A 12,625-nucleotide genomic window follows, 5' to 3' on the forward strand; every position below is an offset into this window, starting at 1 on the left:
AAAGAGGCAAAGCTAAGCATCCTGTAACCATTAAAAATTGTAAGAAATTTACACCCAAGTTTCTAGAGAATTGTGGTATTATAAGTTTGCAGTAATAATTCCGAAACAGGATTACTCAAGGACAGGGGAGAGAATCTATGCATAGAGCCAGAGGAAATGGGTGAAGTACTAAATGAGTACTTTGCATCAGTATTGGTGAATGGTGAGTCTGGGGAAGGATGTATAGATAGTGTGGTCACATTGAGATCAAAAAGGAGGTGATGTTGGGCGTCTTGAAAAACATTAAGGTAGATTAGTCTCCAGGACCTGATGAGATCTACCCCACTGAGAGAGGCAAGGAAGGAAATTGCTGGGGCCTTGACAGAAATATGTATTCTCACTGGCTACATGTGAGGTCCCAGAGGACTGGAGAATAGCTAATGTTGTTCCTTTGTTTAAGAAGGGTAGCAAGGATAACCCAGGAAATTACAGGCCAGTGAGCCTTGCATCAGTGGTAAGGAAATCATTGGAGAGGATTCTTCGAGACAGGATTTACTCCCATTTGGAAACAAGTGGACGTATTAGCGAGAGGCAGCATGGTTTTGCGAAGGGGAGGTAGTATCTTACTAACTTGATCGAGTTTTTTGAGGAAGTGACGAGGATGATTGATGAAGGTAGGGCAGTGATGAAGGTAGGGCAGTGGAGGTTGTCTACATGAACTTCATGTAGACAACCTCCACATGGCCTTTGACAAGGTCCCTCATGGCAGATGGGTACAGAAGGTGAAGTCACATGGGATCAGAGATGAGCTGGCAAGATGGATACAGAACTGCTTGGTCATAGAACACAGAGGGTAGCAGTGGAAGGGTGCTTTTCTGAATGGAGGTGTTCCACAGGATCAGTGCTGGACCTTCCTGCTTGTAGTGTATATAAATGATTTTGAGGAAAATGTAACTGGGCTGATTAGAAAGTTTGCAGACAACAAATGACAGCGATGGGGACTGTCAGAGGATACAGCAGGATATAGATCGGTTAGAGACTTGGGCGGAGAGATGGCAGATGGAGTTTAATCCAGACAAATGTGAGGTAATGCATTTAAGAAGGTCTAATATGGGTGGGAAGCATACTGCAAATGGCAGAACCCTTAAGAGCCTTGACAGGCAGAGGGATCGGTTTGTACAGGTCTACAGGTCACTGAAAGTGGCAATGCAGATGGAGAAGGTAGTCAAGAAGGCTTACGGCATGATTGCCTCCATTAGGCAGGGTATTGAGTATAAAAATTGGCAAGTCATGCGCAGCTACATAGAACCTTAGTTAGGCCACATTTAGAATATAGTGTTTATTTCTGGTCGCCACACTACCACGAGGATGTGAAGGCTTTGGAGAAGGTACAGATGAGATGTACCAGGATGTTGACTGGTATGATGGGCATTAGCTATGAGAAGAGGTTGGATAAACTTGGTTTATTCTCACTGGAATGATGAAGGTGGTGGGTCAAGCTTATAGAAGTCTACAAAATTATGAGGGGCATGGACAGAGTGGATAGTCAGAGCTTTTTCTGAGGGTGTAAGAGTCAATTACTCGGGGACATAGATTTAAGGTGCGAGGGGCAAAGTTTAGAGGAGATGTGCGAGGGAATTTTTATTTACTTTTTTTTTTTTTTTTTACACAGAGGGTAGCGGGTGCCTGGAACTCGCTGCCGGAAGTGGTGGAAGCATATACAATAGTGGCGATTAAGGGGTGTCTTGACAAATACATGAATAGGATGGGAATAGAGGAATATGGGCCCCGGACATTTAAAAGGATTTAGGTTAGGCGGGCAGCATGGTGGGTGCAGGCTTAGAGGGCTGAAGGGCCTGACCTTGTGCTGTACTTTTTTTTGTTCTTTGTAATACTTTAAAGTCAGAGGTACATATGTGTAATTAGTTTACAAATCAGCAAACTCAAAGGGAGATTGTGCTAGTGGTTTGTATGTCAGTGTTCAATTGGAAGAATGACTAATAAGCGCACCATAAATCATTTATCTGTTTTAGTTAAGCCTGAAGAATACAGTATATACAAATCCAGTATAGTGAGAAAATATAAAAACATATAATATATATACACACACACATGCAAAATTACCTGAGGCAATCAGTCATTCTTGTAGCAATTGCTTTCCGCCGCATCATACTGAAGACCCATACCCTACTTATTCCACAAATTGCAGGTTCTGGATTGGTCGAACAACACCACGCTCGCTGGCGTTCGAGCATAATTGTATCATTCAACGATTGCTGAGTGGCTTTATCTGCTATAACTCTGAAGCCCTGTAAAGTTGAACAGCAAAAAGATTTCATTTCCGTGGATTTAAGCTGAACTACTTTTTTCTCTGAAGAGGATGAATAACTATGTTACCAGTTTAAGTTACTAGATAAGGTGCTAATGTGATGGTTAGAAAAAGGGAAATTAAAAACATGCCTGAGATAAACAAAACAACTACTTATACGCAGTCACTACATTCAAGATATAAAATGGAATAAAAGTTTTGAATATTTTTTTAAAAAGCAAGTTAAAATATACAAACCTGTTGTATATGTTCTGCAATTAAGCAGCCAGCCACTTTTCGATCATTAGAAATGAAAAGAAGTGTTTTTGTCCTGGAAGGACACTTTAGTTCTGCGTGCTGAAACCCAAGGTCGTTATCAACCACTTCTCGAATCTCTTCAACCTGCAGTAAATATACTAGTCTTAATATATAAATGTTACTGAATTTATTTTCAATGTTCTTTATGTACATAAGAACTAGGAGCAGGAGTAGGCCATCTGGCCCCTCGAGCCTGCTCCGCCATTCAATGAGATCATGACTGATCTTTTGTGGACTTAGCTCCACTTTCCAGCCCGAACACCATAACCCTGAATCCCTTTATTCTTCAAAAAACTATCTATCTTTATCTTAAAAACATTTAATGAAGGAGCCTCAACTGCTTCACTGGGCAAGGAATTCCATAGATTCACAAACCTTTAGCTCAGTCCTAAATCTACTTCCCCTTATTTTGAGACTGTGCCTCCTAGTTCTGCTTTCACCCGCCAGTGGAAACAACCTGCCAGCATCTAGCCTATCCATTCCCTTCAGAATTTTATATGTTTCTATAAGATCCCCCCCCGCATCGTTCTAAATTCCACCCAGTCTACTCAACCTATCCTCGTAATCCAATCCCTTCAGCTCTGGGATTGACCTAGTGAATCTTCTCTGCACATCCTCCAGCGCCAGTACAACCTTTCTCAGGTAAGGAGACCAAAACTGAACACAATACTCCAGGTGTGACCTCCCTAACACCATAACCTCCTTAATCTTAAACTCCATCCCTCTAGCAATGAAGGACAAAACTCCATTTGCCTTCTTAATCACCTGTAAACCAGCTTTTTGCGACTCATGCACTAGCATACCCAGGTCTCTGCTCAGCAGCATGTTTTAACATTTTATCAATTACATAATAATCCCATTTGCTGTTATTCCTACCAAAATGGATAACCTCACATTTGTCAACATTGTATTCCATCTGCCAGACCCTAGCCCATTCACTTAACCTATCCAAATCCCTCTGTAAACTTCCGGTATCCTCTGCACTTTTTCCTTTACCACTCATCTTAATGTCGTCTGCAAACTTGGGCACATTGCACTTGGTCCCCAACTCCAAATCATCTATGTAAATTGTGAACAATTGTGGACCCAACACTGATCCCTGAGGGACACCACTAGCTATTGTTTGCCAACCAGAGAAACACCCATTAATCCTCACTCTTTGCTTTCTATTAATTAACCAATCCTCTCTCCATGCTACTACTTTACCCGTAATGCCATGCATCTTTATCTTATGCAGCAACCTTTTGTGTGGCACCTTGTCAAAAGCGTTCTGGAAATCCAGATATACCACATCCATTGGCTCCCCGTTATCTACCGCACTGGTAACGTCCTCAAAAAATTCCACTCAGTTAGTTAGGCACGACCTGCCCTTTATGAACCCAGGCTGCGTCTGCACAATGGGACAATTTCCATCCAGATGCCTCGCTATTTCTTCCTTGATGATAGATTCTAGCATCTTCCCTCCTACCGAAGTTAAGCTAACTGGCCTATAATTACCCGCTTTCTGCCTACCTCCTTTTTTAAACAGTGGTTTTACAAGATAAGCAAACCCAAGTAAGCTTGCACACATTGAATTTCTATTGTTTACATACATCTTGAAAGTCACAATTTTTTCAAGATCCATAGAGATAAAAAAAAAACACAAAAGCTAGAAACCAGAAAATAAAACAGAAAATACTGGGAATATATAGCAGGTCAATCAGCAGTTGACTGCAGGTTGTTTCATGAAAATTGCAGGTCTGACAGCATCTGTGGAGAGAAGGGAGCTAACGTTTGAGTCTGGGTGACTCAAACAGATTTATACTGTTGTGAGGTGGTTGGGGGGGGGGGGGGGGGGGGGATAAAGGGCCAGTGATAGATGGTAATTGACAAAGATGTCATGGAAAAAGACAAATGGAATGTAAATGGGAGTGATTAGGGCTAAGGCGGGTGCTGATAGCGGCACATAAAAAGAGATTAAAATGTATTAATGACAGAACAAAGGTAAACAGTGTGTCAAAGGGCAAATAGGAACAGGGAACAGATGGCCCAAGTGGCAAGGGAAAAACAGATAGATGGAAAAAATGAAAATAAATTGATAGAAGTTGAACTCAATGTTAACTCTGGAAGGCTGTAACGTGCCTAGTCGGAAGATGAAGTGCTGCTCCCTCCAGTTTGCGCTGGGCTTCACTGAAACATTACAGCAGGCCAAGGACGGACATATGGACATGAGGGAAGGATGGCAAGTTGAAACTGAATCGATCTGTTTTTCCCTCACCATTGTCCCCACTTACCCCAACCCAATTCGGCCACCTGTTCCCGGTTTCCCTAGTTGCCCTTTGCCACACTGCTTACCTTTGTTCTACCATTAAAATATTCTAATCCCTTTGTGTGACACTATCATCATCTTTCTTATCCTTAATCACCCTCTTTTGCATTCCGTCTTTCTGTCCACAGCATAAGAACAAAGAACAAAGAACTGTACAGCACAGGAACAGGCCCTTCGGCCCTCCAAGCCCGTGCCGACCATGCTGCCCGACTAAACTACAATCTTCTACACTTCCTGGGTCCGTATCCCTCTATTCCCATCCTATTCATGTATTTGTCAAGATGCCCCTTAAATGTCACTATCGTAATCTTTGTGAATCTCCACCGATCACTGACGCTCTATCCAGCCCCACTGCTCCACCACCCCCCACAACGTCCGCAGTAACTTGCTTTTATCTTTGTTGCATGAATATATTGGATCAAATTTGCAAAATATCTGAACAGAAACTTTTAAAAATAAATTTAAAGCACCCAATTCATTTTTCCCAATTAAGGGGCAATTTAGCGTGGCCAATCCACCTAGCCTGCACATCTTTGGGTTGTGGGGGCGAAACCCACGCAAACACTGGGAGAATGTGCAAACTCCACACGGACAGTGACCCAGAGCTGGGATCGAACCTTGGACCTCGGCACCGTGAGGCAGCCGGGCTAACCCACTGCGCCAACGTGCTGCCCTATCTTAACAGAAACGTAACTACAATGTTTTACAAGTTATTTCATGGGAGTCTTGAAGTCTTGCTCAATTTAATAAACAGCACTAGAGCATTTTCCTTGTAAAGTGCACCAAATTATATAAACAAAGCAGAAATGCAATACAGAATAAAGCTACCTTTTTCAGGGCATATTTTGGATCATCAGGAAGAACCATTATTATTTTACCATCAGGGTATTCACCTAAAATTCTCTCCTTCTTCCAGCCCTGGTTAAAAAGAATCAGAATTTACAATAGGTAAATTTTAAAATGATCATTTAGCATACCAATAAAATAAGTATTTGTACAAATTGTGAAACATCTGGTCTTAGAGCCAGTTGATGTACCAGTATTCAACAGAGGGCTTAAAGATGAAGGTGCTAACTGGCATGACTTATTGATTCAAGTTGAGGAATTAGGATCAACATAGGGGCTGGGAAAACAAAACACCAAACTACAAGGGCAATCCTACAACATGTATCAATGAGGAAAATTCTTCCAGTCCAAAAGACACAATGATTGTATCCCAATACATTTGTATTTTTGTGACTGAAACAAAACAGGAATTAGTCTTTTCATAGTAGAAATCACAATTTAAAAAGAGTACATCTTTCAGATTCAAAGTGCTTCCCATCTCCAGTATTGGTATATTGTAAACACACAAGGTTCAAGAGGAAACAGTTGTACACTGCACTATGAGAAACTGCAAGGTGGCAATGAATGCAACTGAAATCTGCTTCACCCCCCCCAAATTAATAGGCTTGCCATACTGAAAGGATAGTGCTTTTCTTGGAAGGGAGAGGGAAGAGGAGGAAAAAAATCAGAAGAATATTCAGCAGGTCACATGTTATAATACACTTTTAAGGGATTGCAGCATGCCATCACTAGAAGGGGTGTCATGTGATCCAGTGTTATTTCACATGGGTCTGTGAGCAGGAGGGCTCTGCTGTTGACATCTTCAAGCTTTCTACCCATCCAAGGAGAACATCCATGACTAGATGTTAGTAAAGTTAGTACAGATATAGTATAGTATTGTGCCTAGTCTAAATAAACAAAGCCATAATTCATTTCATTATGAGTGATTAGTGCTTTTATATCATTATATAAAAACATGGTGTTCAGTAGTGGTCAAACAGCATGACATCAAGATTAAATACAGGGTATACGGCCTTCGGTCGTCCTATATGGCAGGAGGCAACCCTTGACATTTTGGTCAGATTGCAACTAAGTCACACCGTCAGTGTTGCAATTGCAGTGTGCTGGACTGCGCAGAAAAGTTCAGCAAACAGTGCAGAAACAGGCTCAAAAAGAGCTGGCAAGCAGACATATTCCTTGTAGTGAGCTTGCAGTCCATAGCCTGTCAATTCAGTGAATGGGTTAGCATGTCGGAGAGATCAGAACAGAGTTAGCTTTGTCAGGAGAGACAAGTGACCAGCATGTGGACCAGATCAATAGCGAATGAGAAAACCAAAAAAAACCAAAGCTGTAATAAAAATTGAGCCAGAGAAGGTTGTGATTTTAATGGATAGCTTCGGGAGTTGCTGAACAATAGACTAAATAAAATGAATGGAGGAATGTCAAAAGGATATTGTCAAAATGTTCACAATTGGGATGCAGCTAGCCTACCATTCGAATTCAATACTCGTAAACAGTATACAGAGCTATGGCTTCTTGATTCAGATGTGTCTGAATGAACTAGACAAGGAAGCAATAAAAATGCACCTAGCAATTGGGATAGGTGGTCTACACATGCAGAACACATCAATATTAACAGAACAAGAGCCAAAAGATCCCCAAAAGATACGGAATACATTGGAAGACTGCTTCGGAATCAGGTTAAACTTCATATTTATCCATTACAGTTCATGGCCTTTCAACAGAAGCCTACAGAATCCATAGGCCACTTAGTCAGCAGAGAAAAGAGTACATTCTGTGACTTTTTTTCCCCAAACACTGGGCTAGCAGACAGAATTGTTGAGTTGATGACCATCTCCATTCCCATGGAAGTGTTCTAGAACAATCTGTTAGAGAAGCCCAAAACATATAGCATCGACACACACTCAAGAATGGATGCATGTACGAAGCAATTCTTGCAGGTAGACAAAGCTTACAGCTCTGGAGCACAACCCCAATTGTTGATGCGCTCACTGAAACACCCAAACCCTAGTATGAACATATGCAAGGTGTTGTCTTCTGCATTCACCAAGGAAATACCTAGCTTTCCACCAATTCTGCAAATCATGTCGCAGAAAGAGCCATTGGTAGCAGCAGTGAACTAGAGTAAGCCTGATGCAGCTACAAAGAGCATGCACTGATCCAAACAAACCATACACAATAGATACCTTTAAGCAACAAGAACGACCGTCTGGTATCTAGTCAGAAACATGTACAAAGAAATTGACAAACCAGAAGATGACAAACGGTGTACGTGACAAGGCAAAGAATGTTGAACACATTTCACACAGTCAATCTCATGGAAAACACAGATTCCATTACTCTGTCCAAAGTGTTTGCCAAGATCAGAATTATCTGCCCAAGAAAGTTGGTAACTTCCTTCTTGGTCAAGGCTAACAAAGGGGAAAGTGCCAACATGCTAACAAATATGCATCCACAGACAAGGAAGGCCATGGCAAAACCTACTACTGAGAGACTTTCAGCATACAAGTTTATTAATTACATGTGCAGGATCCAGAGTCCATAGTCTTGGGAGTGCAAGGACAATCAATCCTCCTGGAGGTCACAAATGTTTTACATTGTGGAAACTAAAGGCGCAGTGATTGTAACTCTACCAGCATGACGTGAACTCGCACTGGTCATAATTCATGGAATTGGTCAGACGTCATACCAATAAAAATGATTATGGCAGATCAACCTCAGAAACTACTCCCAGCACCTCAGTTCACGACTCATCAAAATATCCAGAATGTTTTGACAAAATTGGCAGTCTCAAGGAAGCTGCAACAATGTACTTGCAGGAGAACGCAAGTCTGTCAATTGATCCCCCACATAAATGCAGCATCCACAGTCAAGACAAATTGAAGGTCGAAGTAGACAAAATGGCGAAAGACAGAACCATTAGAAGAATGCAAGAGCACACAGACTGGTACAGCTCACTTGCATGTGCCATAAAGAAGGACACATTACTCTTCTCTAAGCTTGATGCCAAGCATGGTTTCTGGACAGCACATCTTGCAGAAAAGTCCCATTTGAATGATATTGTTTCCAATTACTTATTTTCAGGCTGTCAGCCAGAATCTCTTTCAAGCTCACATGGACAGGCACTGTGCCAGGATGCATCTGGCATTGAGGGAAGAACAAAGCAAGAGCAGGACCATAATCTACACTTATTGTTGCAAGTGTTAAGTAATGAAGGATTGATGTTCAACCGTCTAAAATTTGCCATCAATGTACAGGGAGGTCCATTTCTTCGGTTCTATTTATTCCAGTGATGGCATACATCCCGATTAAAGTAAAAAAAACAGGATATGAAGGCCATGCCAACTCAAGATGTGGACTATCTTCCAAGATGTCTAGGTCTCTTTAATTTTCTGTCTCCATACATTCCTAATTCCACACAAACATCTTCATCATCAAGAGAAATGCTGAGAAAGGATTTTCTCTCCTGTGCCTCAAAGACCATGAATACCTCTTCAAAACATGAAACATTAATTATCAGAAGCATTGACGTAGCAATTTTAATGTACTTGGGACACAACCATCCTGGAGATAGATGCCTCACAAAGGTCTAGGAGCATGCTTACTACAAAAAAGACAAACTGATTTAATTTGCTTCAGATCTCTGTTTATAATACAATCCAACTACTCCAAAATAGAGTGGGAAACATTAGTTTTAGTGTTTGGAATCATACATTTTCATAACTCTCTATTTGGCAAAAGGTTTGTGGTAGAGACCCCCCTACAAGTCACTGGAGATAATTTGGCAAAAGCCATTGACCAGTGCATTGCCAAGACCTCAAGCTCTCTTGATAAAGATTCACGGTTATAAGTGCAAAATTAGGTACAAGCCAGGTAACTTGATGGTCACACAGGTACTGCCCAACCCAGTGCAAATGGAAGATATATCCTTAGATTTACAAGTTAACTTCACTAGATGATGTTCTCCAAATTGATCTGGTACATTTTGCACAACACAAATGCCAACAGCTACAAGAAAAAACGGCAAAAGCTTCCTCACTGCAGAAACTGCGGATAACTATCATTGAAGGATGGCCATATTCAATTCAGCTTGACCATGAACACAAGACCATTTTGGCTTTACCAGGTCAAGCTAGGCATTTCCAGGAGAGCAATTTTTAAAGGCAGGCAGATCACCATACCGAATCTTTGCGATCTGATATTCTTCAGCAGCTTATTAATTGCTCACAAATGGACACAGACCGGATGAGAAGATTCATAAGAGAGACAGCCTATTGGTTAGGTATGAACAATTACATTGAAAAGGTTGTTTGGTAGTTCAGGTCTTGAGTATTGCTGAAAAAGACTCAGCAAACGTTTTGTCCCGCACTCGCAGTGCATCTTGCAAAAATACCGATATGGGGAAAAAAACAATTCACGCAGTATAAATTGTTATTTGTCTCTTATATCAGTAATTTTGCCAAGTGAGGGGCAGCATGTGGCACAGTGGTTAGCACTGGGACTGCGGCGCTGAGGACCCGGGTTTGAATCCCGTCCCTGGGTCACTGTCCGTGTGAAGTTTGCACATTCTCCCCATGTCTGCATGGGTTTCACCCCCACAACCCAAAGATGTGCTGGTTAGGTGGATTGGCCACACTAAATTGACCCATAATTGGAAAAGAAAAATAATTGGTTACTCTAAATAATAAAAAAAAAATTTTGACAAGTGCCCAGATGAGTGCAAACCAAAAAGCTTTGAGAGACAAAGGCATTGAGGTTTTCGTCAAGAAGTGTGAGGCTTGTCAAGAGCATCTTCCAAGTCAGCGCAAAGAACCACTGATTTCACATGAAGTCCACACCCATCCCTGGTCCAAAATCACAACTGACCTCTTTCATGTCCATGGCACTAACTTCATTGTTGACTACTTTACCAGGTATTCCATTATGCAAAGGAGATGGAAGAATTGGGGATATATACATAAGTGGCTGGGGGATCAGGGAAGCGATCGTGTGGTGAAGATCAAAGGGAAACGCAAAATAGTGCTGGGAGGGGAGATCAATTTGGGAGATTGGACTGAGTTGTGTGTAGGGTAAACGAGACCTCCTCTTGTGCAAGGATGAGCCTGATACAATTTAAGGTAGTGCACAGGGAGCATATGACTAGGGCGAGAATGAGTGGGTTCTTTCAGAGGATAGCAGATGAGCGTGAGAGGTGTGGCGGGGGCCAGCGAGTCACGCGCACATGTTTTTGGGTTGCGGAAAAGTGGGAAGATTCTGGGCAGGAGTGTTCGCAATCTTAGCCTTGGGTGGCGATATTTGGGGTTTCAAAGAAGCCGGAGCTCATGGAGAGGTGGAAGGCTGATATCGTAGCCTTTGCCTCTCTGATTGCACGGCGGCGAATTTTAATGGAGTGGCGGTCGGCATCGCCACCGGGGGTAGCGGCTTGGTTGGGTGATCTGTACGAGTTCCAGGGTTGGAGAAGATAAAATATGAGTTAACGGGGCGGGGGATTTGAGAAAAGGTAAGGGATGTTTGTGACTGTGTTTGAGGAACTGTTCATCATGGTGTTTTGATACAAGTTTGTAATAAAATACATTATATAAAAAAAAGGTATTCCATTACGCGACAATTGCACAATACATCAGGCACAACTGTCACACACACAAAAGCTATTTTTAGTTTATTTGGTGCGTCCAGAGATCATTACAGATAACAGTCCACAATTTATTGGTTAGCCATTTCAGGATACGAGTGATGAAATGGGATCTAAATCACAGTTTTACTTCTACATATTACCCTCTATCGAATAGCCTAGTTCAACGAATGATTTGCATGTTAAATAATACCATAAGCCATTCGGCCTATCGAGTCTGCTCAGCCATTCGATTATGGCTGATACATTTCTCATCCCCATTCTCCTGCCTTCTCCCCATAATCCCTGAATCCGTCTCCAATTCTCAAATGTAGATAGATGAAGCAAGTTCCATATACTCAATGTTACACCTTAGAGTGACACACGTAAGTATAGCTATTCCATCACCGGCAAATTGATGCTTTGCAGGCCGGTTTGCATCAATTTATCTAACTCTTACCCATTCTACCCTCTCAGAAAACAGAGAGCAACGTTTAAAACCATATTGGAGGGGAGGCGGGGGGTATGGATCACCTGATCAGAAATGTGAGAATAGCAGCTTTTCCGCTGGCTCTAGTGCTACTCATTTTAAAATCCTTCTTTTATCCGGTTTGCTCGGCACACGCTTGCCTAATACGGGAGTTAATGCTCCATAGTATGTCCCGAGAAACGTTTTGGGTGAGTGGAGGAAAAATGCCAAGGAATCCTAAGAATGTTGGTGATAAAAGGGAGCAGCCAGATATAACAGGGGTGGAGCTGTCTTCTCACTATGGCCAACTGATCCTTGAGGGGGTTCCCAACCCGGTGGTTTTGATGGCACGATGACTGATGCAGGAGGGACATTTGGCTCCCCATTCTCTTTTTGGCTGATCTCTTCTCCTTCTTTACAATGATGTGGAGATGCCGGCGTTGGACTGGGGTGAGCACAGTAAGACGACTTACAAAACCAGGTTAAAGTCCAACAGGTTTGTTTCGATATCACTAGCTTTTGGAGCGCTGCTCCTTCCTCAGGTGAATGAAAAGGCATGTTCCAGAAACATATATATAGACAAATTCAAAGATGCCAGACAATGCTTGGAATGCGGGCATTAGCAGGTGATTAAATCTTTACAGATCCAGAGATGTGGTAACCCCAGGTTAAGGAGGTGTGAATTGTTTTTCTTTACAAGGACTTCTTTACAAGGACTGTTTCTCCTGATGGTAATGATGGTATGGCTAGAGGCTAGAAGCTCAACACAAATGAGCCTTACTGGTG

General features: G+C 42.0%; 1 protein-coding gene across 1 annotated transcript in view; it reads right to left on the bottom strand.

The window, feature by feature from the left end:
• LOC140385583 (uncharacterized) overlaps positions 1-12,625 on the bottom strand; it is a 58,886-nt gene that overhangs the window by 19,264 nt on the left and 26,997 nt on the right. Inside the window, exons 7-9 of the mRNA XM_072467888.1 lie at positions 5,742-5,831; positions 2,546-2,689; positions 2,104-2,288 (exon numbers count right to left, since the gene is read on the bottom strand). Of these exons, the coding sequence (XP_072323989.1) occupies positions 2,104-2,288; positions 2,546-2,689; positions 5,742-5,831 (419 nt within the window). The remainder of the gene's footprint in view (positions 1-2,103; positions 2,289-2,545; positions 2,690-5,741; positions 5,832-12,625) is intronic.

This window comes from Scyliorhinus torazame, chromosome 11 (genome assembly GCF_047496885.1).
Source record: "Scyliorhinus torazame isolate Kashiwa2021f chromosome 11, sScyTor2.1, whole genome shotgun sequence".
In the NCBI taxonomy this organism is placed as follows: domain Eukaryota; kingdom Metazoa; phylum Chordata; class Chondrichthyes; order Carcharhiniformes; family Scyliorhinidae; genus Scyliorhinus; species Scyliorhinus torazame.